This window comes from Leopardus geoffroyi, chromosome D4 (assembly GCF_018350155.1).
Source record: "Leopardus geoffroyi isolate Oge1 chromosome D4, O.geoffroyi_Oge1_pat1.0, whole genome shotgun sequence".
In the NCBI taxonomy this organism is placed as follows: Eukaryota; Metazoa; Chordata; class Mammalia; order Carnivora; family Felidae; genus Leopardus; species Leopardus geoffroyi.
The window spans coordinates 27,113,750-27,140,878 of record NC_059342.1 but is presented as its reverse complement, the minus strand read 5'-3'; the positions used below and the strand labels follow the sequence as shown (position 1 = coordinate 27,140,878).

The window sequence follows — 27,129 nt, the reverse complement described above, 5'->3', positions numbered from 1 at the left end:
TGCTTGATTTTTTTCAAGCTTTTATATTGCATAAGAGGGTTTTTGTTTTTTGTTTTTTGTTTTTTGTTTTTTTTTTTTTTTTGCATTTTGCATTTTGCATAAATTCTGTGTGCAGTCATGGGGATCTCACATTTTTAAACCCTCCCCTGCAGTTTCTCTGGCTCAGCTCTTCTGGCCAATTGCCTAACCTGCTGGAGTTCTAGGGGAGGAGAAAAGATTGAGAGAAGTGGTGTCTCCTCCTGGTGCCTCCCTCTCGCCCCTGAATTCAGTCCAGCCAGTTCAGTGATGGGGCTTCCCAGGGCAGAAGAGTGGAGGTAAGCTCTACACACCACAGGGCCTGGCTGAGTGGGGAGGCAGAGCACTCAGCAGAGCCTGGCGGGAAGACCTCCCTTCCCCAGGGCGCGAGAGCCACACTGATGACACCTTTTTTACCTCCACAGTCACAGAACAGACTAGGGAAGGGGTACTGGTTCTCAGCAGAATGGGTTCTCTTCATAGAGCAGGTGTTTAAGAAAACATTTCTTTTTGTTCTGAAACCACATCCCACCCCCAGTTTGGTAAAACGCATACAAGATTCACGCTAAATTCTAGTAGTGTGTTGTTTGTTGTCTTGTCTACAGCAGGCTAATTTTTAAAATGTGAAATGGAAACGTATGAAGTGGTGGGTTTTTGTTTTTTTTTCTTCTCGTTACAGATCCCTACTCTGTTAAAAGAAATGTGGCAAGGACTCTAAATAATCAGCCTGTGTTTGAATATATACTTCATTGTTTAAGGACAACATATAAGTATTTTGCTCTTCCACACAAAATTACAAAATCTAGCCTTCCAAAGCCTCTGAATACTGTCACACGTATTTCCGAACACCCTAAAGAAGTAGCAAACGTGGGGGCACGAGCAAAAGGTGATGAACTCAAAAGCTCAGCTTTGGCTCAAGAGCCAGATGCTGCCAGTTCAGGTGCGAACACCTGCCAGGTACAGCCACTTACAGAGACTGCTGAAAGCTTTGGAGGCCCCCCAACAGAGGAAATGGGGCACGCGCATGTCAGCATCCACCTGGAAAACTCCAGCCGTATCAGGACAGGGGCCGGTTGTGATGGTTGTGAGGATGTTAAAGCACACCGTCGAGCAGCGGGAAGTAAAGCTGGGAGCGAGGGCAAGCATCCTTTGCCTGCCGATGATCAAGGGCCAAGCAGTAGCAGGTGTGGAGAGCTTGTCCTCCGTGGCGGCACACAAAATAAGGAGACAGATAACACTTTGGATGTAGAAGACTTCCACAGTCCTACGGCCGACGAGTGTGATGGATTCGTCACTTCAGAGGACAAGGCCGATGTTGATGAAGAAGGCGTAGAAGGTCCTGATGAGCTGGAAGATGCTCTAGGCCACTTTGCGCCTTCAAGACAGGGTCACGTGTCAAGAATCATTCATTCCGATGAGGAGGAGGAGGAGGAGGAAGAGGAAGAGGAGGACGATGAAGAACCCAGGCTGTCCATTCCCCGGAGGGAAGATGAGGACGACTTGGCAAATGAAGATGAGTTAGAAAATCCGTACACAGGATCAGGGGACGAGGACGCCCTGTCTGAGGAGGACGATGAATTAGGCGGATCTGCTAAGTATAAAGACCTGAAAGAAGATGGAAAACATGTGGACGGGGCTCTACTAATGGAATTGAATAAAATCAGTCTTAAAGAAGAAAATGCATGTGAGGAAAGTTGCACTGCAGATCAGTCTGATTTCTTCTATGAATTTAGTAAACTCATCTTCACCAAAGGCAAGGTAATCCATGCCACTCCTCGAACTAAGAGACGTTAAATGGTTTTTTAGTGCATGTAATTTTAAATTTTGTGGACTAGAACAGAGCTGTGCCCTGTCCGGGTGGTAGTCAGGAGTTCATCTTCCACTCCAGTACAACTGCTCCATGTCCTGCCCTCCTTAGACCCCTGGGAATTTGCATAGGCCGTAGGGAATGCTGTCGGGAGTGGAAATAACTGCCTTTTACTCCTGAGTATCCCAGAAGATGTCCCCATCTCAAGTAGTTTGCAGCGGTTGCACGTTATTTTTGTTCCTTTGGGAAGTCAGAGTAGGCTGTGGGGCTTTTGAGAAAATGATTCAGGACCCCTTTAGTTGGCAAATAGAGTTGTAAACGAAGTCTTGGTTTGCTTTGCCACCTTCCCATAGTCTCCTACAGTCGTGTGCAGTTTATGCAAACGAGAAGGTCATCTCAAGAAGGACTGTCCCGAAGACTTCAAAAGAATTCAGCTGGAACCTCTGCCGCCACTGACACCCAAATTTTCAAATATCTTAGATCAAGTTTGCATCCAGTGTTACAGTAAGTTACTAACACTTCTTTTCATTTGTCAGAATGTCGCATTGGCATTTGCCCCAAGAGTCCGCTGACTCACTAACCTGTTAGCTCCATCACTGGGACCAAGTCTGTCCCATTTTCCCCCTTGTCCATGGAGCTCTGTGTGTAATGCCTATTCTGGCTGAGATGCATAGTAAATAATTGTTGCAGGAAAAACGGGGAGAGGGAGGACCTTTTAAGCCTTGCTATTGGAGTACTAGCATTCCCAACTGGTGTTCCTTGGACTGTTTTTCTAAGCAGTTATTAGTATTTCATGACAGTTGGTGCCTGGGTGGTTCAGTAGGTTAAGCATCAGACTCTTGATCTGAGCTCATGTCATGATCTCAGGGTCGTGAGTTCAAGCCCCGCACTTAAAATAAAATAGTTCCACAGGTGAAGGAGGGAATGCGTCTACCCTCAGCAGAGGCTGGGGGTGTTGGGGTTGGGGCAAGAGATTTACAGAGCATATTAGCATCATAATGGCTTCTGAGAAATGTTCTAGTAAAAAACCTGTTTAACTCTTTATTGAAATATTCCCAAAATGTGGGCATAATATACTTTTTAATTAACACTAATTAATAGCTCCCTAACAGCCCTTTGAGGAACACCAGTGTGGGGAAGCATTGGTATACAGAGGGTTAAAGTTCCACAAAGGAAAAACATTTAAAGGAGAGGCAGGCGACTTGAGATGAGCCTGATGCCTCACAGCGCTCCGCTCTCCGTCCTGAGGTGTCCCTGCCGGAAGACACTTGTTCTTAGCCAGTGAGTTAGTCTTTTGCAAACCTTTTTGGAGGTGATAAGCTATGAAAGGAAAACTAGGTACCCCTCAGAAACATATGCACATGCTCATAAAGGTTTGTGTTCACACCTTGGGAGAGTTGCCTGAAGACCACCTTTATAGACCCCTGGGGTCTCTGAAATCTAGTAGCAGAACCACTACTCAGATTTGTTTCTATTTCAGGAGCAGTTCCCAGGGGCAGAAGTTTTTCAAAGAAAGACAGACTCTATTGTATATTACTAATGCTGTCTACCAAGAAGATGCTCGAAATTTAGGGCTTTCTTTTTAACTTGCTAGATTTTGTTTTATAAAAAGTGTGATCTTCCCCTCCCCCCCACAAAGAATGTGAACAATCTTTGTTTCTGAATGTTTTCTATTTTAAACAGAGGATTTTTCTCCAACTATTTTGGAAGATCAGGCTCGTGAACATATTCGGCAAAACCTAGAAAGTTTCATAAGACAGGAGTTTCCAGGTAAATAACTTTTTAACCTTTAAGAAAAGAAAGGTCTCTCAAAAATGAATAAATGTTAAAAAAATTAAAAAAAAAAAATGGGGCGCCTGGGTGGCTCAGTCAGTTAAGTGTCCTACTTCTGCTCAGGTCATGATCTTGCAGTCTGAGTTCAAGCCCCACGTCGGGCCCTGTGCTGACAGCTTGGAGCCTGGAGCCTGCTTCGGATTCTATATCTCCCTCTCTCTCTGCCCCTCCCCTGCTCATGCTCTGTCTCTGTCACTCTCAAAAATGAATAAATGTTAAGAAAAATTTTTAAAGAAAAGAAAGGTAGCGTGACCTTCCTTCAGAACGAGCACGTGTGTTACAAGCACATTAACTTTGAGAACGAGAAAGTAGTTTTACGGGGACGGTGGGGACAGGGCTGTGGTTACTTTGTGATGTACTTTGGATGCTCTTTGCTCTGCTGCTTTACCGACGGGAGAGGACAGCAGCAGTGTGGGATTTCTGTTAGCAGACACCACAAGTGAAATTTCATTTCGTGTTATGTTTGAAGTCAAAGTTTGCACCTCCAGACTTTGGAAAATATTCCAAAAAGTGAATATTTAGAGAGCAGTAAGCTTACATTACTAAATATACTGGTGTGATCCACATTTTCCTTGAAATGTCCTTGCAATTTAAGAAAAAAGTGGCACTTGGTAGTCTTTCACACCATATACACATTGTATTTGTTTAAAGTAAATTTTGAGAGAAAGTAGTTTGTCATAAATACGACATTATAATGAGGATAGTTAACAGATGGGTATTTTTGATCCATGTGAGGGCCGTTTTGATCAGAACATTAAATGTACTCAGGTAATTAGTTATCGCTTTTTGTCTATCCCCAACAGGAACTAAACTGAGCTTGTTTGGCTCCTCCAAAAATGGATTTGGGTTCAAACAGAGTGACCTTGACGTCTGCATGACAATTAACGGGCTTGAAACCGCAGAGGTACGGTGACCACGTGAAACTCCAATCTGCTGCGGCAGTGTGATTTGACCATCTTGACTGACAGGACATCTTGGTATTTTCCACATCTACCAGAGCATACCATACGGAGCATGCCATGTGGCACAGTCTCTCTGGTCAGATACTTAAGAAGCTTAGAGGTAAACCTGAGGAGCACCGAAGCCTGTCTTTTCCACCCACGGTACAAAGTGCCTTTGGAAGTGACCCGTGGGAACATGACAAAGCCAAACCAGCCCCCGCAGGGTCCCCCTGGCATAGCCCGGAGGCTGACTTTGCCACACACACCCCGTATAAGACTTCTTGAAAAGTTTTGAGGAGGCAGGCAGTGTGGTTTTCTGAGATGGTTTTTAGCAGGCAGTCAAATGGGATTCGATGATAAGAGTGCTAAACTTACAGTTCAGAGACCCAGATTCAAGACAGACTTGGTTTCATGAGTTCCTAAACATGTGGCCTTTGGTTGATAAACCTATGAAATGAAAAGGATCATTTCTGTTCCTCTTGCCCCCAGAGATTGTTGTGCACATCAGCTTGGATCACGCCTGTCAGGAGTCCGCAGACTAGGGCCCACGGGCTAAACCCAGCCACGGGCATATTTTGTCAGTACAGGTTCATTAGAACACAGTCACACCCCTTCACTTGTGACGCGGTTGCGGCTTCTGCTTTTACTTGATAACTACCAAGTCGAGGACTTGCAACAGAGTCGTATGATTTGCAAAGCAGAAAAGGTTTGCTGGCCCCTGACAGATATGAAATACTGCATAAAGGTATAAAGTCTAAGAAGTGCTAAGTCCCTTTCTTTTTTAATTTTTAACAACAGTCCAAATGCTGTGTATCCAAATGAGTGATGCTGCTGTCACTCAAGGTCTTTTTTATGTCTTTCCTTATTTTCAAGTCTTTGTCTTTTGAGGATGTATCTGATTTAGGGAAAATAGCCAAAAGTTACCTACCCTGAGTTTGGTGAGTAAAGAGGATAAACAAGGTTGGGTCCGATATGTGGAATTACCTTATTGCACATCATCAATAATGAATTTTTACATGGCTTATAAAACTAGCTTTGCGGGCATTTCTGAAGTAAAATTCCAAATATGTTCTGCGATGTGTATAACCCTCAAAAGGGCTTATGTTGTAAAATGTCGGCCCGCTGTTTTTAAGTATGATTTATTTGAAACATTGGTATTTGCTACATGACCTTGATTCGCCTCCTCCTGTGGAGAGAGAGCATCTAAGCTTCATTACTTTCCACAGCAGTTCTTGTAATTGAAAGATAATGAAAGTCCATCCAGAATGAGTAAGAGGGGCCACAGAAGCTCCCTCTTACTTATTCTGGCACAGAGGGTACTTCTGAGTAACATGGTTACAGAGGAGGGGAAATGGAGGTCCTCATGGTTCAGACTTTTCCAGGTGCTCTGATTTCAGCCTTTGTTGTACAATTAGTAAGTGAGGGCTGCAGGGACCTTTTGTATCCTCAGGATATTTCCCATGAATACTGACCAAGGCTTGCCTAAACGAGAAAAAAATCTATATAGATGGGTTGAACTTATTATTTCTAAAGGTAATGGAAACTATTTGTTACCAGGTTAGGAACCTGTCTTCCATTTTCTATTCAGTATGTGCAATTTTTGTTGCAGGGGTTGGACTGTGTAAGAACTATTGAAGAATTGGCAAGAGTCCTCAAAAAACATTCAGGTACCTCTACAAACTTTTTCCAAAAATAGTCTTGTCTTTTTAATTAGTGTTTTGCATCCTTAGAATTCATCAATGCCAGTGAAACCATAGAGTGGCTCATCGGTAGCACGTGTGCGGTATTGGTGTCTTTAAAAAATTTTGTCATTCAGTATGAAAGACTGAGGGAATCAGTGGTCATTGGTGTGCATATCGTTGCCTGGCTCAGTTTTATTTCAAAACAAGCTTATACCATACAGGCAAGAAATTTTGGAAATCTTTTTTCTTTATTGACCTTGTATTACCCAAAGTGTAGGGGTTGCTGACAGCAGCGTGAAGTACATGAAAAGCACTGGGGGCTTATGGATTGTATTTGTAGCTGTATTGCTGGACAACTGTATGCAACCCTGAACAAGTCATCTAACTTTACTTGATCCCTTGCCATCCATAAATTGAGAAAGCTATAAAATGTGTAGATGCTATGAATAGTGCACGGTGCTGACATGCCATTGACATGTTCTTTTGCTGTCAGGGACAGCTGTGGATGCTGTTAACAGTGAGAATCTTCTTTTAAAATGTGATGCAGCAAATTTCTGTGCTAGGAGCTGGGAGCTGGGAATGAAGGTGAACAAGATATGGTCCGTACCCTCACGACACTTAAAATCCATGATGTGTCCATCAAAAGCTTTCTTTTATCTCAGTCAAGAGTAGACTTAAGTTAACATCACGGGCAGCACACACATAGACACACAAACGTACACCGTGAGTGCTATCTCCCCTTTTTGTTTTATATTTTTTATTTCCAGGAGTTTAAATAAAAAGGGTACCATGTTACTTCCATAACAAGATAATCTTAATTTTGGTTTATTTCTTCTGGAAGTTAACCTGGAGCATCAGTATTTTTTTTTAATAACATGCATTGATGTAATTGTTTTTGTCATCGAAAATAAGTGTTCCCCTCACTTAGGAATTTTACCTCTAAAGATCATGAGCTTTTTAAATTTTTTTGAAGGGTATGCAAAGAAACTAAATTGCTAAGTTGCCACAATTATTAATTATTTGTACTGAGCTAGATTTTGACTTTTTATTTTGAAATAATTTGAAAATTAAAGCAGTAAAAATTGTATAAAGAACGCTGCATGTACTTCATTCGGATCCACCAGTTGTTAACATTTTACCACATTCGATACTCATTCTGTCTCTTCCTTGCTCACAATTTTTTTCTGTACCATTTGAGATTAAACTGCAGATACCATGTTCCTTTCACCTAAATACGGCAGTGTATATTTCCTAAGAATGAGCCATTGTTAAAAACAGGTCATTTTTAGGGGCACTCGGCTGGCTCAGGAGGTGGAGCACGCAACTCTTGATCTCAGGATTGTAAGTTTGAGCTTCACGTTTGGTTGTAGAGATTACTTAAAAATAAAATCTTTTTTCTTTTTAAATGTAAAGATTTTTTTTTTTAATGTTTCTTTATTTTATTTTGAAAGAGACCGTGAGCTGGAGAGGGGCAGAGAAAGAAGGAGACAGAGAATCCCACTCAGACTCCGCACTGTCAGCGCAGAGCCCAGTGCGAGGCTCGAACTCACAAGCCATGAGATCATGACCTGAGCTGAAATTAAGAGTCAGATACTAAACTGACTGAGCCACCCAGGTGCCCTGAAATCTAAGTCTCCCAAACTATTTTGTTGGGTGCCTACTCTGTGCTCAGCACTGTATTGGGCACTTAGGGATGGTGGAGCAATAAAAATAAGTCTACAGAAGTCTTTTCCTTGGACAGCTTTCAGATCTTAAAAACAGGAAGGTAATCTCACAGACCATGTAACACTGTAAGGTAGTATTCATTTTTCAGAATGAGTCAAGCTGCAGTAAGTGTTTGGTAAGTTCTAAGGGGAGAGAAGTTCTGGGCAAGAGTTGCATAGGGGAGATTCATGTAAGAGACGGGTTTATTCCGATCTCAGGGGATGATGAGTATGATTCAAAAAGGATAAAAGAGAAGTCATTCCTAACGGGACGTGCACCTGAATGTGAGCCGTTGCTGTAGTATATTTTGGAGTGTCGACAGTGGGAAGATCAATACATTTAGAGAGGAGTTTCAAGTGGTTACTATTACTATATAAAGGAAAGCCCACAGATGTTTGGAAACCAGTGAAGTTTCTCCAAGAGAAGAGCAACCCAATAAAAACTAAGCTTTTTAGGCAACTGGTAGAGTCTCCCAGGGCAGGTATAATCTAAGTGAATTCAGGTTAGAAGGACCGTAACTAAAACGAAAAGGATAGGAGAGATTCCCGAGGGGAAGTTTCCTAGATTTGGTGCCTACAAGTAAGAACTAAGAGTTCAGGCTAATGTCTGGATACTTGGGAAATGGGGACGTTGGCAGAGAACACCATGTGGAGGTGTTTAGTTTGCCATAAAGGTTTAATTTCTAAGAGTCCAGCAAGCAATTGGAAATACAGAGTTGTCAGGACTGAAGAACAAAAGAAAACAGTTTTGTATTGAAATCCTTGAAGAAAGAAAGACAAAGAATAAGACAATTCTAAGGGATCATTTGAGAGAAGTTAAGGACTAGGCCTTAATTTCTGTGGGTAGAAATTAAGTAAGGACACTGAAAAAGGAGCCCTTGGACTGACAAGAACCAGGATGATGTGCTGTGGATAAATCCTAGAGGACAGGCTGGTAATGGGACAGGCTAGTGTCAAATTCTAGAATGGGAAGGAAATGGAGTAAAAGGCTATCTAATTTAGAGGCAGGGTAACAGAGTAGTTGATGGGGGTTCTGGAATCAGATTCTCTGCTTTTAAACCTTGGCTCCCCACTTGTTGGCTGTGTGTGCCCGGAAAGACACTCAGCCTCATTGTAAGTGCTCCGTTCCTCATCTTCAAAAGTAGATCAGCAATAATGGGATTTAAGGTTAAGAAAGGTGTCGTACATTTAAGTACGGCATCTAGCATGCGCCAAGTGTTCAGCAGATTCGAACGTCAATGTAAATTAGACCTCCTCTGTCTCCCACACAGATGTATTTTTCTGTAATTTCTTCTGTCGTATACATACTTTTTCCCTGAGCTCTGGATCACTGTGCATCTGCCCTCTAGATATTGCCATTTACCTTTTTGAGAAAAACCTCAAACTCCATCTCAGAATGAGCTCCTCTTTACTGCCTTCCTTCTGCTTCAACCCGCTCTTCCTTCTGAATCCACTTTCTTGGTCATTGACATTGACATCCTTGGACCCACCAAAATGGATCAAGTGATCCTTCATTCATCCTAGAATAGGTTCAGTAGAAATTTAGAGTTGGTCACACCCACACATGAATCTCGGCTGCGCAGCTCATATTCTAGCTGCATATTCCTTTTTTTTTTTTAATTTAATGTTTATTTATTTATTTTGAGAGAGAGAGAGTGGTGAGTAGGGGAGGGGCAGAGAGCAAGGAAGAGCGAGAATCCGAAGCAGGCTGTATGCCATCAGCCTGACTCCAGACTCGATCCCATGAACCCTGAGATCGTGACCTGAGCTGAAATCAAGAGTCGGATGCCTAGCCCACTGAGCCACCCAGGTGCCCCACTAGCTGCATATTCCTAAGCAAGTTACTTTCTCTGGGGCTCTGTCTTTCAATCTGTTGGGTGAAGGTGATTAGTCTTAGGAGGTAATGTTTGTGAAGGATCCTAGGAGCTCAGGAACCAGTAGCTCTTACTCTTAACAGCGATTCCTTCTCGCTTATCCCCCACCCCCCACCGCCTCCACTTCCCCAGCCCATCCAGGTACACCTGCTCTCAAGCCTGTCTTGCTGCTTCTCTGCATCTCTGTGCCACCATGGTAGTTCAGGTCCAGATCATTTTTTGTAATGGTCACTCTGCCTCCATTCCGGGTGCCTCCAGTCTGTCCATAGCCAGGGGCATTGTCCGAATAGATATGGCCAGTGATTCTTCCCAACTTATACAGTTCATTGGTATCTATTTGCCTCTAAGGATAATTCTTAGCAGGATATATATGTTCTCTATTTGGGCCCTTCCTGGTTTCTACCCCATCTCCTATCACTCATTCCTTTCCGTCAAGTCGACTCAATAGCCTTCACGATCCCATGGAAGTTCTCGAACATCCTTTCTGCTTTAGGCATTTGCCCTGTCCTTATGTGCTTTTTTTTTCCTTGCCTCCTGAATCCCCTCAGCCGCCTCTGTTTTTAACCTGTTGCTCTCCTTTTTCAAAGCCTGGTTCAGGCAATTCACTCCTCTCCTATTGAACTTGATTCTGTTCTTTCATTGTCTTCTAGCTCCATGATGCATAACTTTTGTTTTGAGGATTCAGATGATCACCCTGTAGGCTTTTCTCTGTATTAGATATAGTCACGTGGAGAGAATAGATAGGGCCCGAGTAGTCTAGACTCTGTAGTAGTTTCTTCTGTTCTGGTGTTTATCAGACTGACAGCCCTATACACATGCACATGATCCAGTGAATTCCTGGAGGACAGTGGCTACCTCATTCATCCTTGTACTTCAGATATCGATGTGTTTAACAAATACAAACTTTGCCAGAAGAGTCTTCCCAGATGTTTCGTAACAGAATCGAGTATTCCTAGTGACTGCAGTGAAACTAGCCAGAGTTCGGTTTACATCGTCTTATTTTGGGATATTAACATAAGAACCGCTTATGGCCCCAGCTGCTGTATTTAACAGTACTCTCTTATTCCTAACCTAGGTCTTAGAAACATCTTGCCTATTACAACAGCAAAGGTGCCAATTGTAAAGTTCTTCCATTTGAGAAGTGGTCTGGAGGTAGACATCAGCTTGTATAACACACTGGTAAGATTTTCCCCAGGACTTTTCTTTAGGGAGATGAAAGGGAATGAATGGCTCTTAATTTATAAAATAGCAAGTAAAATTAAGCCATTCCTTTGATCTTATTCGTTGTTTTCATTAGGAGTGTTTGCCTTTTGCCTGGCAAACTCTCTTAACAAAGAGTTAAGATAGTATTTATTTATTATGAGGTCCGAGCGGCAGGTGCTTTTTGTTTGGCTTGAATTTTGTTTTAATTTTGGACTGTGTGTGTGTCTTTGGTCTCTCACTTTATTTCCTGCAGGGCCTTCTGGACCTTCTCTGGATGCTACGGGCATTCAGTCTAAATAATGCCAGGGTGAAGTGGGGGATCCTTACATCTACACAGATGATTATTTTAATAGCCCTTATTTCTAGAAATGTTCAGACCAAGGACATATTAACATGGAAGTCATGAGCTCAGATGTCATGTATAATTCTTATTATTTAGTAAGTTAATGAAGCTCATCTTTGGGGGAAAATACTCGTGTCAGTCTAAATGTCTTCAATCTAAAGTGAATTACACTGTAAACCTTTTCAGAATATTCCAATTTAAATTTTTTTCTTCTATTTGGTAACTTACAATTTTCCTTTTAACAGGCCCTTCATAACACGAGGCTCTTATCTGCTTATTCAGCCATTGATCCCAGAGTGAAATATTTATGCTATACCATGAAAGTGTTTACAAAGGTGAGTATGCTTCCTGTTGTGATTCATTAGAAATTTCGTTGCATCTTCAAACTTAGTTGAAAACATGTCTATATTTTTTAAAGAATGATAGCCATGTTAAATGCTTCTTTTAACTAGTTTGGGAACCCTGCTGTGGCAAGCTAAAATTTTGTTGTCTTAAGTTTTACATACGATAATCTAATCTTGCTAGTGGCTGATGGTTGGGGGTTTTTGTTTTTGATGTCCTTTTGGTTGGTCTTTGGCATTTGAAAATGTAGCTTTTTTGTTAATGCCCAATAGAAGCATTTTCCTTTTAGTGATAGTAGAATAGCTGCAAATTTAGCAGGAAACATTGGTGATCTGTTCCTCATTTTCCTTCCCTCTAGATGTGTGATATTGGTGATGCTTCTAGAGGCAGCTTATCGTCATACGCATACACGCTTATGGTGCTATATTTTCTCCAGCAGAGGAATCCACCAGTCATTCCTGTCCTTCAAGAGGTATTAGTAAAAGAAATTGTGTTTCTCATCTGTAAAACTGGGTGATCTTTGAGCCCTCTTCCTTCCCTAATATTCTGTGATTCTGTAGTTAAATTTTTAACTATTTTCCTACAAGTTTTTGTATCAATGCATTAAATTTGTAATCCATACTAATAGTTTAAAAATTAATTTCAGATATACAAAGGTGAAAAGAAACCTGAAATATTTGTTGATGGCTGGAATATTTATTTTTTTGATCAAATAGATGAACTGGTACGTATTTTAAGAGTAAAGATTTTTTTACATCCTTGACTAAAAGTTAGCTGTACTATGCTGTGCTGTAATGGTCAACAACTATGTTTTCACTTGTTACATTTATTTATATTATGATAGTAAAAAAACTAGCATATATAGATGTTTCCTTTGAAGTTGAAAACCTTTTCATTTTAATAAAAATGAAAACATTTTAATTAAGTCAGGTGAGTTTCCAGGGATTGTATGTAGCGTTTCTTTAATGCCTGTTAATTCCAAATGGCTATGTAGCTTTATTCCAAATGAACAAATATTTGCTAAGTGGTTTTCTGCAAACAGTTTGGAAAGACTTTCTTTGAGTTCAAAGATCTAATAACCCAGGCATCATCAAGGCTCTTAAAATCTATTTCCAGATTCTTCCACAAACATGCACTCTGGGGTTTGACATTTAAAACCCTGAGCTTTCCCTATCTCCAGGTCACAGGGTAGAGATTAATAAAGTCATGAAAATGGTATTTTAAAATGTGAAAGAAAAGTTACAGAATTATATTTTTATGTATTTAAATTCCAGTTAATAAGTCCAAACTTACTCCCTAAGATACAAATGAAGATAGATATTAACACTTTACTATAGAGCATGATATCTCTGTTCCCTTCTATTTCTAGCCCACCTATTGGCCAGAATATGGGAAAAATACAGAATCTGTTGGGCAGCTATGGTTGGGACTTCTTCGATTCTACACAGAAGAATTTGATTTTAAAGAACATGTTATTAGCATCAGGAGAAAAAGTCTGCTTACAACTTTTAAGAAACAGTGGACCTCAAAATACATTGTAATTGAAGGTACAAATAAAATGAAGCTTAAAATCGAATAGAATATAGAGTTTGAACTAGGAGGGCGTCGTTCTCCATCCCTGCAGAGAACGGCAGGGAGCCACCAGCTGGGATGTGCAGCACTGCCGTTCTGTTACTGTCCACATCAGCACACTTGTCTGTTTCCAGGATGAAGAGTTATTTTTAAGGGTGCCTGGTGGCTCAGTCAGTTGGGCATCCAACTTCAGCTCAGGTCATGATCTCATGGCTTGTGAGTTCGAGCCCCTCATTGGGCTCTGTGCTGACAGCTCAGAGCCTGGAGCCTGCTTCGGATTCTGTGTCCCTCTCTCACTCTGCCCCTCCCCTGCGTGTTCAGTCTCTCTCTCTCTCTCTCTCTCTCTCTCTCTCCCTCTCCCCCTCCCTCCCTGTCCCCCACCCCAGAATAAATAAGCACTAGGAAAATAATTAAAAAAAAAAAAAAAAAAAAGACATTTTTAAATGACTGGTGTCATCCTGTGGGGCTTCTCCCCGCTTCAGAACTCTTTTGACCATGACACATCTTTGACTTTTGTTGAACACTTACTGGAGAATAAGTTTGCAATAGAGATAAGGCAGCTTTAAAAGAGTGGGACTTTTGGGGCGCCTGGGTAGCTCAGTTGATTAAGTATCTGACTCCTGATGTCAGCTTGGGTCATGATCTCACAGTTCGTGAGTTTGAGCCCTGCATCAGGCTCTGCGCTGACAGCTCAGAGCCTGCTTGGGATTCTCTCTCTCTCCCTCTCTCTGTTCCTACCCTGCTGTGCATTCACGCTCTCTCTCTCTCTCTTTTCTCTCTCTCAAAATAATAAACTTAAAAAAAAAAGAAAGAGAGAGAGTGGGACTTTTAACACCTTCTGAATTGAGGGTTTGAAAAGTGGGCACTAATTGAATTTTCAAGATCCTTATTTGCTATTTATTGATGAAGGGGTTTACCTACAAGTAATTATATGTAAACTTTGGCATTTCTTTTGCCCATGCTGAAGCCTTTTCTTCCATTGAATGCAAGGATCCGTGGGCCATGTATGTTTGTAGTCAATTGTTTACTATATATTTTTTGTTTGTTTGTTTAATTTGAGAGAGAGAGTGAGTGAGAATGAGTGGGGGAGAGAGGCAGAGGGAAAGAAAGAGAATCCCAAGCAGCATCCACATTCAGCACGGAGCCCAACATGGGACTCGATCCCACAACTGCAGGATCATGACCTAAGGCCAAAACCAAGAGTTGGACACTTAACTGATTGAGCCACCCAGGCACCCTTCCAGTTTGTGGGATTTTAATTTTAGGGTCAAAATGGAGTTTAAATGTTTAAAACTGAACTGAGAAATGGCTTAAAAAATATTTTATTGGTTTTAATCTTTTTTATTTTTTTGGAAATACACTTATATTCGTTAAATCATGTGTGTTACTTTAGGTTATGTTTCCGTCATTACTTCTGCCTGTTGGCAGTATTAAGATACTGTGAACATTTGTAAAATTAAATTCAGATCACTATGGCTTTAGATATGACTTTAACTTTTTAGGATGTCATATGTCAAAAACAGAACTTTGTCTTAAACCTTTCCATTATCACAGTGGGTCCTTACTGTCTCCAATTGTTCATATATTGTTTTTAATTTTTAAAGTCTCATTATCTTCTCATTTTTACATTCCTTTCAGATGAATCATTAGTAATAGGCTAAGTTACAAAGAAGACTTTTTTAAAAATTTATTTATTTTGAGAGAGAAAGAGTACGCATGCAAGCACGTGAGTGGAAGAGGGGCAAAGAAAGAGGGAAAATCCCAAGCGGCCCCCTGCACCACCAGCGCAGAGCCCGATTTGGGGCTCGGACCCATGAAACTATGAGATCATGACCTGAGCTGAAATCAAGAGCCAGATAAGCTTAATCAACTGAGCTACCCAGGCACCCTTAGAAGGAAGACTTTTAACCAGCTCTTCTAGAATGGAGGAATTTCAGGGGTGGTGGTGACAGTGATGTTTTTTACTGTACAGTAGCTTACTATTATAGGATCTCTGCTACATTAAGCAACAACCAAAAATACACGTACAAGTTACCAGAAGAAAATGTGACCAAACCTACTAGGAAGGTAACCTTCTGAAAGCAGTTGTTAGTGTAGGGTCAAACTGAGTGAAGGCTTCTGTACTCCAGTAACGTGCTACTGAGTCTTTATCCCGAATGGTGTGCCCCATTTATTGCACATTAAAAGCATAGCAGATAAAAAATAATAATAAAAAAAATAAAAAATTTAAAAATTAAAAAAATTAAAAAAAAAAGCATAACAGACAACCAGAAAGATGCCTCATTTTACTTCTTTACTCCTTTTCAAAGATTTTTTTTAATGTTTATTTATTTTGAGAGAGAAAAAGAACGGAGGAGGGCCAGAGAGAGAGAGAGAGAGAGAGAATCCCAAGCAGGCTCCATCCTGTCAGTGCAGAGCCCAACATGGGGTTCCATCTCATGAAGCCTGAGATTGTGACCTGAGCTGAAATCCAAGAGTTGGATACTTAACGAGCTGAGCCACCCAGATGCCCCATCTTTTTTCTTCTTGTATATATTGTATGCATGCAGTCCTCCATTTTCTTAATAATCCCCGAAAAGGGTTGGGGTTTTTTTTTCCATTGCTTTTCTTGAATATTTTTAGGCATTTATTGGAAATAATTAAACATTCAAAGCATGAATTATTATGTATGTATTAAATCATACATAAAATAGTATTTTAAATTAGAAATAGTGCTTTACCTCCATTTTATTTCATGAACAAATTTATTCAGATCTCAAATAAATCTTTGACATCAGCCTTTTTTCCCATCTTTCCTACCACTTTCTGGGTCATCTAATAAATAATATTCCAGAACCCAACATATATATATACCTACCTAGTGCATTTAAGATGCACACATTTAAGATCATATGGGTGTCCTTCATGAAGCTTTTACTAAAAACTGAGGTCTGAGTAGCATAGGGCAGGGGTGTGTGTGTGTGTGTGTGTGTGTGTGTGTGTGTGTATGTGTGTGTGTCTTAATTTATCTTGTGTTTTATGATCTCCAGGATGACTGATGTGATCCTTAAAATGCTTGTTAGTTAGCAGGAACATCCAGTGCTAAAATGTTTTAAGTCTATTTGTGATCTCTATATGCCTCCCAAACTAGCACCCTTAGATAATATTCGATTAATAGGTCTTCTCCAAACAATATTTTGTTGTTTAAAGTGAAGCAACTCCTCATAATAGGAAGGAGTCTATAGAGAATCAAACATAAAGTAACACCTTCTTTTCTGATGGACACTTTCGAGAAAACACTTGACTTATATTTAGGAATATATATTACTTAGCTGTATTACACATTTGAAACTCATTAAAAAGGAAGTCATTTAACACAGTTGACTCTTGAACAACACGAGTTTGAACTGCGTGGGTCCACTTAAATGTGAGTTTTTTTCAATAAATACAGTACTGTAGATATATTTTCTCTCATGATTTTCTTAATGTTTTCTTTTTTTTTAATTAATTTATTTATTTTGAGACGGAGCAGGGGAGGGGCAGGGAGAGAGGGGGAAAGAGAATCCCAAACAGGCTCCACACCTGTCAGCACAGAGCCCGACATAGGGCTCGAGCTCACAAACCATGAGATCATGACCCAAGCTGAAACCAAGAGTTGGATGCTTAACCCACTGAGCCACCCAAGTGCCCCGACATATTCTTTCTTTTAGCTTACTTTATTATAAGGCTGTCGTATATAATACATATATAAAATATATGTTAATCAACTATGTTATAGGGAAGGCTGTGGTCAAGTGTAGGCTATTAGTAGTAAGTGTTGCAGGACTCTAAATATGTGTGTGGAATTCTGACCATGTAGGGGGTTGGTGCTCCTATCCCCCACATTGTTCAAGGGTCAACTGTACTTTTATTAATGATAGAGTATGTAATACTTCCTCTGTCTTTTATGCACACGTTAATGTATGAATAGTGGCATTTCCTATTTCATTATCTTTTTTGTTCTCATTAACTTGTTTTTATGTAGATCCCTTTGATTTGAATCACAATCTTGGAGCTGGATTGTCGAGGAAAAGTAAGTTGCTTTGTTTATAAATGTTAATGTGGTCCCTTTTCCTTTTAATCCATCTAACTGAGCACTTTTAACTCTTTTCTTCTCAGTGACAAATTTTATAATGAAAGCATTTATTAATGGTAGAAGAGTGTTTGGTATTCCAGTCAAAGGATTTCCGAAGGACTACCCGTCAAAAATGGTAAGTGTCCATTGGAAATACCAAAAAACAATTCTAAAAGCCTTTATTAAGGCACCTGGGTGACTCAGTTGGTTAAGCATCTGACTTCAGCTCAGGTCACGATCTCATGGTTCACGAGTTCAAGCCCCGCATCAGGCTCTGTGCTGATAGGTCAGAGCCTGGAGCCTGCTTCAGATTCTTTGTCTCCCTCTCTCTCTCTGCCTCTCCCCCACGCATGCTCTGTCTCTCTCCCAGAAGTGAATAAACATTAAAAAATACTTTTTTAAGTTTATTTGAAAAATAAATAAAAAGTAAAAGCCTTTATTAAGCACCTAATTTGTACACATGACTCCAGTAATAAATACTCTTGAAAGTCTGGCGAAGCTAGCCAAGATAAACAGTTGCAATACAAAGTAATCCCTAAAACCTTTTTCTAAACATCCCAATTCTGAGGCCATTTATCAGGAGAACAGGGAGAAATAGCCACATGTGGAATTTGGGTGGGAAAATAGGCCTTTTGGCGCTGCTGCTTTTCCTTGGTAACGCACATAGATGGCACTGCTGTTCCAGCAGCATTCAGCTCCGTGCCAGCCTGTGCCAAGCCCAGCTCGCACACAGCTAAGGGTCCTCCACCTGCTCATATGGAGTCTAGATCCTTCAGTCTACTTGAGAGTAATGCATCTCTTAGTGGGACCAGGAGAGAGACAGTGTCACTTGTGCTGGCAAGCTCGCTGGTGTCCTGTAACCTGATACTCAAGATTTTTATGGGACCAGACTCATTAAAAACAAAGCCAAATTGCACAAAAATTCCCTTCAGTGAGCAAAAACTAGAGGGTTTTCTGTTAAAAATAAAATTATTTTTTTCCTTCACTAATTTTCTTTATAAAGACTTTTTAAACGAGCCTGAAGCACATGAGTGTATTAAGAGTATGGGGGTATCCTCAGCACTGGATCGTGTCTGTGCGTCTCGTTTTGGCTAGATATGCCACGGCTGCCCTCTACGCCAAGGCTTCTGAAACTTGATCCAGCAGATCTTCTTGGGGGTTTTGTCCTTTGGGATTCTAATCCAGGAGATTGGGGTAGGGCCCAAGACTTGGATTTCTTACAGGCTCTCAGGTGATGCCCGTGCTCCCTTCCGGTCCTCACCTTAATTTCAGTGGCAAGGAGGCTTCACTCCAGCCATTGTCTTTCCTTCCTTCTGATGTGTTTCTCCAAAGCCACAACAAAACAAAGCAACAACACATGGCTCCTTTCTTTTGCTCTATGTAGTCTGTGTAATGCAAATCATAATCCTCAATTTATTGGGTTCTAGCCTTTTCATTTTATGAGAAAGCGAAGCCTTCGTAGCTGGCCGCGGCTTCCCCCGCGTCCTGGGGAAGCTGACTCACAGGCATGTGTGATGCTCTCGTGTAGAAATGTCCTGGAAAAACAGGCTCCCTTTATGGTTAGGGTGAAACTGTGGGCCACAGGATGAAAAGGAATAAACCAACATGAAATTTAGGTAAAACTGTCCCTAAGCAGTATAGTAATCGTTATTCAAAAGAAGTTTTCCGATCGATACCTGGTTAGTTGTTGTGTTTTGACCTCACATTAATCGTTCATAGTTTTCCATATGTATGTTCCGCTAGGAATACTTTTTTGATCCAGAAGTGCTAACTGAAGGAGAGCTGGCACCAAATGATAGATGTTGCCGAATTTGTGGGAAAATTGGACACTTCATGAAGGATTGTCCTATGAGGAGAAAGTAAGTCCGTGTTCAAAAGGGGTGGTTCTGTTTTACTTTCTTATTGTACCAATTTTTAAATGAGGTTCTGTTGTAACAGAAAATAAACTTGTGTTAAATCCAGCAGTTCTCAGATAAATGATTTTTTGCCATGAATATGAAGTGATTTAAAACACGCCTTTAAGCACGGATGACCAGAAGTCCCTCGAGTTTCCAGATAACAGTCTTCCAGGCCTGGTCCCCTTTCCTCATTTTGGTCACTGCCCCAGTTGTTACTCAGCCATTCGGTCACCAGCCTCTCCAACAGGGTGAAAGAAGAGATGAGAAAAGTGAAATGAGTTCCTTCAGGACATCAGTGACACTTCCAGTATACAGGAACTGAGCTGTACCAGACTCGTCTACAGTTTATTGCCAGATAGGGCTCTTCACTTGTATGCAGTTTAACCCTTAATAATTGCCGTGGCGAAGCCGTTCAGTTTGGTCACCATGCTTCTGGTGATGTTTGCAGGAGGGTCGGGGAGGGGGGAGGTTTGGGTTGCTTGCTTGGGACAAACTGTTGTTTTGGGTGGTGTGGTCTTAGCTGGACAACAATACTCATTTAAAAAACATGCTACTTAAAATAAGGTACCATCTAGAATTTGAGGCTCTTATTTAGTAGTTTGGTTTTTTATTGAGATAATAGTCACTGATCACTGATACGACAAGAAAGAAATGTTTTTAACGTTTTAAGAACATAAATCTCCTAACCCTTGTTTCCTTGTGGACTGGAACTTCCATGGCTTAAATTTCTAGTGCCTAGTAAAGAATGGGCCGCAGAATTTCAAGAATTTACCCCAAGGAGAATTCGAGTTTCATCACATCCGTATCACAGTAGGGTACTAAACCAGGGAGTTCCACTAACTGCAAACCCTGGTTTTATGGCACTAGAGTAACTGTGAAAATCAAAAAGAAAACCTACACCATCACCCTGAGGTTGCTTCTTGATAGAGCAGACGGACTTACATTTGTTAAATTCTTGTTTTTCCCTCTGACACTTTCTGTTTCTGGTCATCTCCCAAACCTGGAGTGCTCTTAATATTTGGTCAGATGTCTGTCTAGATTTTTCCTACTGGTGTTATATCATCTTCTAGAGTGAGGCGGCGGCGTGATCAGGAAGATACCCTGAACCAAAGATACCCTGAGAACAAAGAGAAGAGGAGCAAAGAGGACAAAGACATTCAGAACAAGCACACAGAGAGGGACGTGTTGACAAAAGAAGAGAAGCCCGTGCAGTGCACGCCTCAGAAAGCCAAGCCAGTGAGGACAGCTGTCGACCTGGGCAGAGAGAAAATCCTCAGGCCACCAGTGGAAAAATGGAAGAGGCAGGATGACAAAGACTTACGAGAAAAACGTTGTTTTATTTGTGGAAGAGAAGGGCACATTAAAAAGGAATGCCCGCAATTTAAAGGCTCTCCAGGTATGGATACCGGTCATACCTCGATGTTTGCCCTCGCATCTCAAGGGAGATCTCTCTTTTAAAGTCCTTTACTATTTTAGATATATTTATTTCTTTAACAAACCTACTTACTGAGGAAGATTTCGTTTTGAAGAAAGCGATCCCTCCCTCTCCTTTAACCCTGACCCTCTAGATGTCTTAAACTTATTCCCGGTTTCATTTAGAGGCTTATAAAAGTCACTTGGTTGACTTTTCTAAGATGATCAGTGAATGGAAAACCCAGTCATCCCCAGTGCCTAGAAACCCTAGCCTGAGTGACCAGAAAACATGCCGCCGCTTGAGCTTCACTTCTCAGTAGGTGCGCTTTGGAAGTGATTGGCCGTGGGGGAGGCACAGCAGAATCATGTCAGGACCCCAAGCTGTGGATAGTGAGCCACTTGTACTTCTCTTTACCTGTGTACATGCACACGCCTAGAAAAGGCACTGAAAGGAACTCTGTTACACGGCGACTGGTGGTTCTAACCGCGGAAGAGAGGAGGATGTGACTGTTTTAATACTTTCCTGCAGCGAGCAGTTATTCTTACGATGAGAAAGATAGATGACCAGTCCGTACTTGAAAATCATCCATACTTCTTGTCCCTTTGAGTTGTTGGATCTGCATTGACCCTTTCTATTAAATGGGTAAAGTGTCCACTCTGGGCATCTTTTTAACAGACTGTTAGCAGTGGGGGTACCTTCTGTGTACGTATAAAAAGTTAGGATTTACAGAGCGGTTTACACACCCTCACTTTGTTTCTCCGAACAAACCTGAGAGAGTGGATGGAATCTGATTGGCATAGAAGAGAAACCCGGGGAAGTCGTTTTCTAGATTAAAGTAGTAACCTTTCATGTTTGTCCTCAATTGCATATGTGTATGGACAGTGGAAAAAAGTCAGCACTGCTGACAATTCCCTTAAAGTACTCTACGGTCATTGTCCCTGGAACACTCGTACCTCTCTTCCATTTTATTATATCATAGCAGCAATATAGTGTCTCTTTTTTTAAAGACAAGATTTTTAGAGCACTTATTTTTTTTTTAAAGGAGCTTTATATGGAAAGTATATTTTTAAATTATTTAATTATTGGTTTTAAAATAGGACTTCAGTGCTTATGGAAGTTACAGCTTGCCCTGCTTCTAAGGAACTCAGACACATTTAAATTCAAACTCGTTGTGCCCTGACGTGCTACATAGACCAGATCTTTTATGATTATAAGAGTAAATCTATTTAAGAGAAATCAACATAATAGCCATAGCTAACGTTCACTCAGGCACTATTTTAAGTACTTTACGCGGGCAGTCTCTTCTGATTTTCTCCCCAGCCCCATGAGATGCGGTATCAATAACCCCAGTTTACAGATGAGGAAACTGGAAACAGCATAGATAAGACGTAATGAAGTTCGACCAGTTATTTTTGTAGACCCTTCTGAAGAACGGGCAGTGTGTGTTTACTAGTAGCACGAAGCACATTATCATCATGCTCCTCTTGGGTACAACACAGAGGTGAAGGGATGCCACTGCATCCCCCCAGCTTTGATGGGTTTCTTCCTCCCAGTTGGTAGCAAGTTCTATGTTGTCTACTAGTGAAGTTCTCCAGGTAGAGCGGTGCTTCTGGAAGGCTGCAGGGGCAGTAGCAGCAAGTCAGGGAGAGCCAGGGGGATCCCGGGGCAGGGATGGGTAGATAGGAAGGGGGGAGTGGGAGTAGAGAACGGGACGTTTCCTCCAGCAGCAACTCAGAGTAAATCAGTTGCTTCTTCCTGTCCGAAAATTATGCTGCCCCCTCTCGTTTCTTCAAATACGTTATTTTGTCCACACAGTATACTCAGTGGGAACTTCTGTCACATCCACAGAAAAATGTTCTGTGAAAGTTTGAAAACAGGGCTACTGCTTTCATTTTACAGTGAGAACAAAAAGTGCTCATTTTTTCCTCAGGTATGTCTAAATCAGATTGTGTGTTTGGATCCCCTTCTCCACCTAGTCCCTTGAGACCAACTGGCACATTTGCTCAGGTAAACCTAGCTCAGACCTGAGCAGGAAGCCCTTGGCTCATCTGTCTGTCAGCACGCACTTCCCGAGCGCTAGTCCTCGGCGAGGTGCTGGGCGCCCCAGGCCCTGGCCTCTTCCTTTTGGCTAATGCTCCTGGCTCCTCCCTCAGCACCCCCGTGCCGCGTGTGGTGAGGCTTGCTGTGTGCCGATGGCAGGGGCGCTTCCAGGGCTCCTGAGTCTCTGTCTTGCTTTTCAATTAACTTGCAGAGTTCTGCCTTCCACACGCCTAATTTCAGCCCTCTCTGGATATGGTTACGGTTTTAAGGCTGTTTCAGATGCTCTTCCTTTCGATTTTGTAAACCAGTCTATTTCATTTTTTAGGCAGTGCTTTTACATGAAGACAAAAAGAAACAAAAAACAACCATATTTTTGAGTCCCCAGTCAGGTATGTGGGTTTAAAAAAAAACAAACAAATGTGTGTTATTTTATTTATTGCATAGTTTACCACATGCCTTTTGAGATGCTTCCTTTGAGTATGTGGTTTTAACAGGGACTGGACGTCAGAATCACTTGGGGAACCTTTACAAATACAGCTGCCCTCCCCCCACCCTTCAGAGGTTAGGCTTGAGCCTGTGCTCTAAGGTGGTTCCTATATCATCCCTAAGTAAGAACCATAGCCTTTAATTATTTGTTCCTCTTCCACGCTTTTTGTTTCTGATTTGAAATTGCCACTGTCTTGTCAGCAGTATGTTCTCCTCATGAGACTATCTACCATACACAAAAGTAAGGAAAGAAAGAAATTGTTGGCCTGAACTCCTCTCTTCCTCTCTCTCTCTCTCTCTCTCCGCCCCCCTCCCTCTCCTTCTCTCGGCTGCATCATTTATTCATTCCTTCAACAAATAGTGATTAAGCCACCACCCCCCTACCGCCCAGCCTCTAAGCACAGAATATGGGCCTCAACACTGACAGTACAGCAGTGGACCAGCCCCTTCTCTCATTTACTCCACATCCTTGTCAGAAGAGAGGTGTAAATATTCCCTATGGCAACAGGTGCTAAGAAACACAAAGCAGGGAAGGGGAAGGGAATGCTGGATAGGACTGTGGCGTCTCTGATGAAGTAACATTTACACAAAGAAATAAAAAGAGGGGCAAGTTAGGGGAAGTTGGAGTTAGACTGTTACCACAGAACGAAAACCACATTGTCCCCCCGTGTCACTGAGTGACGTGAGCAGGGAGGGGTGGTAGATGAGGTCAGGGTAGATGGATCTGGATCATGAGGTGCCTTGAGCGCTGGCAGGAATGGCTTTCTTTCTCTCCATGAGATGGACAGCTTTTGGAGGCTTTGGAGCACAGGCGGTATTGTGGGAATTCTGATGGCAAAGGTTCCCGTTGTAAAAGTCTGCTGGGCAGAGGTGAGGGTGGCAACAGAGCCACGAGGAGGCTCCTGCTGGAGCTTAGGGGAGAGCCGGCACGGGCTCACACTCAGGTGGAAGCAGCAGGGGACTCGAGGACTGGTCACGCTCTGGATATTCTGAAGGTGGTGCCAACATGGTCTGTTGCTGGGTTGGATGATTGCATAGGACAGAATGCACCCGAGATGACACTACGATTTTTGGCCTGAGCAACTAGAAGACCAGAAGTGGGACTTCCTGTGCAGAGAAAGAGGAAGAACAGATTTGGGGACAAAGAGTCCAGCCTTAGCCATGTAAATTTGGCCGCTGGGTGTTTGAGTAGAGATGCCAGGTAGCCAATGAGATGTACGAGCTGGGCGTTCAGAGCAGAGGCCTAGGCTGAAGATAGAGACTTGAGTATTGTCAGGGCAGAAATAGTATTTGAAGGCCTGGGTAGGAGTGGGATCGCCTCCGAGGTAAACACAGAACAAAAAGAGAAAAGCATTTAGAGGCTCAAAATAAACAAAGGAGACTGACAGAAGACGGTCAGTGAGGGAACAAGTGAGCCGGCTCCTGGAGTCCAGTGGAAAAGGGGTCTCAGAGAAGGGCTTGGCCATGTGTGGGTGCTGCTGCTGGGAAGTCTGGGGCGGTGTAGACTGATCAGTAAGCATTGCATGTGGCAGTGCAGAAGTCACCAGTGAGTCGGAAAAGAGCCCTGCCTCTGGAGTGGAGAGGACAAAAACCTGATTGCAGGGATTTCTGGTGAGAAGCGCTGGAACCAGTCTGGGCAACCAGACCTCCCAGCATCCTTTCCGGCCTGCCAGGCCTGTGGACAGATGCTCAAAGGACGGCAAGATCAGGAGGCTCTGAAGGCCCTTATGGTGTTCAAGTATGCTTTTGATCCTGAAAGGGAAAGGGAGAAATTGAGGGGTGGTGGGAGGAAAAACAAAGTAACTTTAATATACTGAGACACTTTTTTAGCTTTTTTTAGTAAGAAGGGATGAAACTTTAAACTTGATACAAATATTCTGAGTTCTGGCCTGAAGACCCTCTTAGTAACTTTGCCGTGTGTGTGTGTGTGTGTGTGTGTGTGTGTGTGTGTGTGTTTCAATAAAGTAGGTTTAAAGAAGGGAAATTGTATAAGCAAATAGAGCACGTGTAGTCTTTTTAACTTGATTATATAGTTTCTGAAATTTTAAAACTTCATTGATATAACGACATTTTTGTATGTAGTGTAAAGCAACTCAATATTTTATGCTCGGTCCATATATGTTGTATGTGTAATGTGGGCACACTGTTTTTATTTTATTTTTTTTTTTTAATTTTTTTTTTCAACGTTTATTTATTTTTTGGGGGGGGGACAGAGAGAGACAGAGCATGAACGGGGGAGGGGCAGAGAGAGAGGGAGACACAGAATCGGAAACAGGCTCCAGGCTCTGAGCCATCAGCCCAGAGCCCGACGCGGGGCTCGAACTCACGGACCGCGAGATCGTGACCTGGCTGAAGTCAGACGCTTAACCGACTGCGCCACCCAGGCGCCCCTGTGGGCACACTGTTTTTAGATTGGAGAGTGGCTGTGTTAGTTAGAATGTGAAGAGACAAGCTGTCTCTACCGTCACTGAGAAATAGCGCTCCCAATTCCGGGGCAGCCTTCTGAGCCCCCGCGGTAGAGAGAGTGCCTCCCTGTGCTCACCCACCCAGCCTGAAATAAGCTGGGGCGCAGTGACCCCACCCTGGGAAAGCAAAGAGAGTTCCAGACAAGGAGTGTTTGGTTGTCTCTACTTGGAATGTTGTTAACAAGAGAAAAATAAATGGAATAATGAAATTATTTATCTACTTCCATTTCTGTCAGGATGGAGATGAAGTATCTCAAGTATATACAATAATAGGATTAGGCATTTCTTTTTCTGCCATGTGAATTTTAGGGTTTGGTTTTTTTTTTGTTTTTTTTTTTTTTTGGTCTGTTTTGTGTAATGATTGTAGAAAACATGTGAAGTGACCTCAAATCTCTTTACGATTACAATATAAGAGGAATGGGCGTTAGGTTGGTACAGAGGTCAGGTGATTCAAAGAGAAAGAACCAGAAATCTTGAGAGAATTACTCCCCTTACCTAAAAAGGGAATGGTGTGCGAAAAGGTAAAGGACTCAGGAGGCTCTATGAGAAAACGCAGGAGCAGCTGTTTCCAGGGAAGATGTAATTGTTCTCAGTGGAATGCATGGATGTAAAAACAAGAAGAGTTCTAGTGGGAAACCTCCAAAATCAAACAGAAGTGAAATGGGAACGGGGCCCTGTCGTGAGCCAATTTGATGGACAGTGAGAGCAACCACGAAGGACAGAGGAGGAGGGTGACAAGCAGCCTCTGAAAGCCAGATGTGGGAAACAGACCCACTGCCGTTTGTGGGATCACTTCCCATAGATCCTGCGAGAGTTTAAGGGTCACAGAGTTACCGTATGTAAACAAGCCAAAAGAATGTTGTTTTTACGAGATTCAGCCTTGAACAGATACTTCCAGAACATTACACATAGGAAAAGTACCGATCCTTGCTTCATCAAGATGCTCCTTTTGCTAAGGTCAGGGTGTTGAAGAACATCACCTCTACAGGCAGATTGCAGGGTGTGATTTCTAGCTCTGTGATCTTGAAAAATCTGCTTAGCCTCTACTTGACTCAGTTTCCTCATCTGTTACAAGGGGATAATCATCCCTGACTTGTAGGGATGTTGAGAAATCCATGTGAAAGCACTTAGGACAGCACCTGTGTGTAGCAAGCAGCCCAGAAGTTTGTAGGGATGGTGATTGCATCAATGCTCCTACACTGCATCCGTCAGCATAGCTCCTGCTGAAGGTTTTTACACATCTTGAATGTAGAAGTTTATTGTGATTTTATAAATTGTTTGTAAGTGGGGGAAGAATACAGATGTTGGACATCCAGACATATACCTGGAAACGGCATTACCAGTTGACAATAAGGATTACTGTAATTATCTTCTGCATAAGACTTGCATATTTATAAACATTTTGAGCAACTGTAAAA

The 27,129-nt window shown here is 42.0% G+C and overlaps 1 protein-coding gene across 9 annotated transcripts in view; it reads left to right on the top strand.

The window, feature by feature from the left end:
- Positions 1–27,129, top strand: part of TUT7 (terminal uridylyl transferase 7) — a 61,649-nt gene that overhangs the window by 26,122 nt on the left and 8,398 nt on the right. For 6 of the 9 annotated variants that reach the window (XM_045469905.1, XM_045469908.1, XM_045469911.1 and 3 more), the window contains exons 13-28: positions 695–1,773; positions 2,176–2,326; positions 3,506–3,592; positions 4,459–4,559; positions 6,206–6,263; positions 10,931–11,034; positions 11,647–11,736; positions 12,102–12,215; positions 12,390–12,467; positions 13,113–13,290; positions 17,319–17,366; positions 17,453–17,544; positions 19,152–19,267; positions 20,377–20,702; positions 22,651–22,727; positions 23,086–23,149. In XM_045469905.1, coding sequence (XP_045325861.1) covers positions 695–1,773; positions 2,176–2,326; positions 3,506–3,592; positions 4,459–4,559; positions 6,206–6,263; positions 10,931–11,034; positions 11,647–11,736; positions 12,102–12,215; positions 12,390–12,467; positions 13,113–13,290; positions 17,319–17,366; positions 17,453–17,544; positions 19,152–19,267; positions 20,377–20,702; positions 22,651–22,727; positions 23,086–23,149 — 2,763 coding nt within the window. The remainder of the gene's footprint in view (positions 1–694; positions 1,774–2,175; positions 2,327–3,505; positions 3,593–4,458; positions 4,560–6,205; positions 6,264–10,930; positions 11,035–11,646; positions 11,737–12,101; positions 12,216–12,389; positions 12,468–13,112; positions 13,291–17,318; positions 17,367–17,452; positions 17,545–19,151; positions 19,268–20,376; positions 20,703–22,650; positions 22,728–23,085; positions 23,150–27,129) is intronic. The other 3 variants (XM_045469912.1, XM_045469913.1, XM_045469914.1) reach the window with 2 other exon arrangements.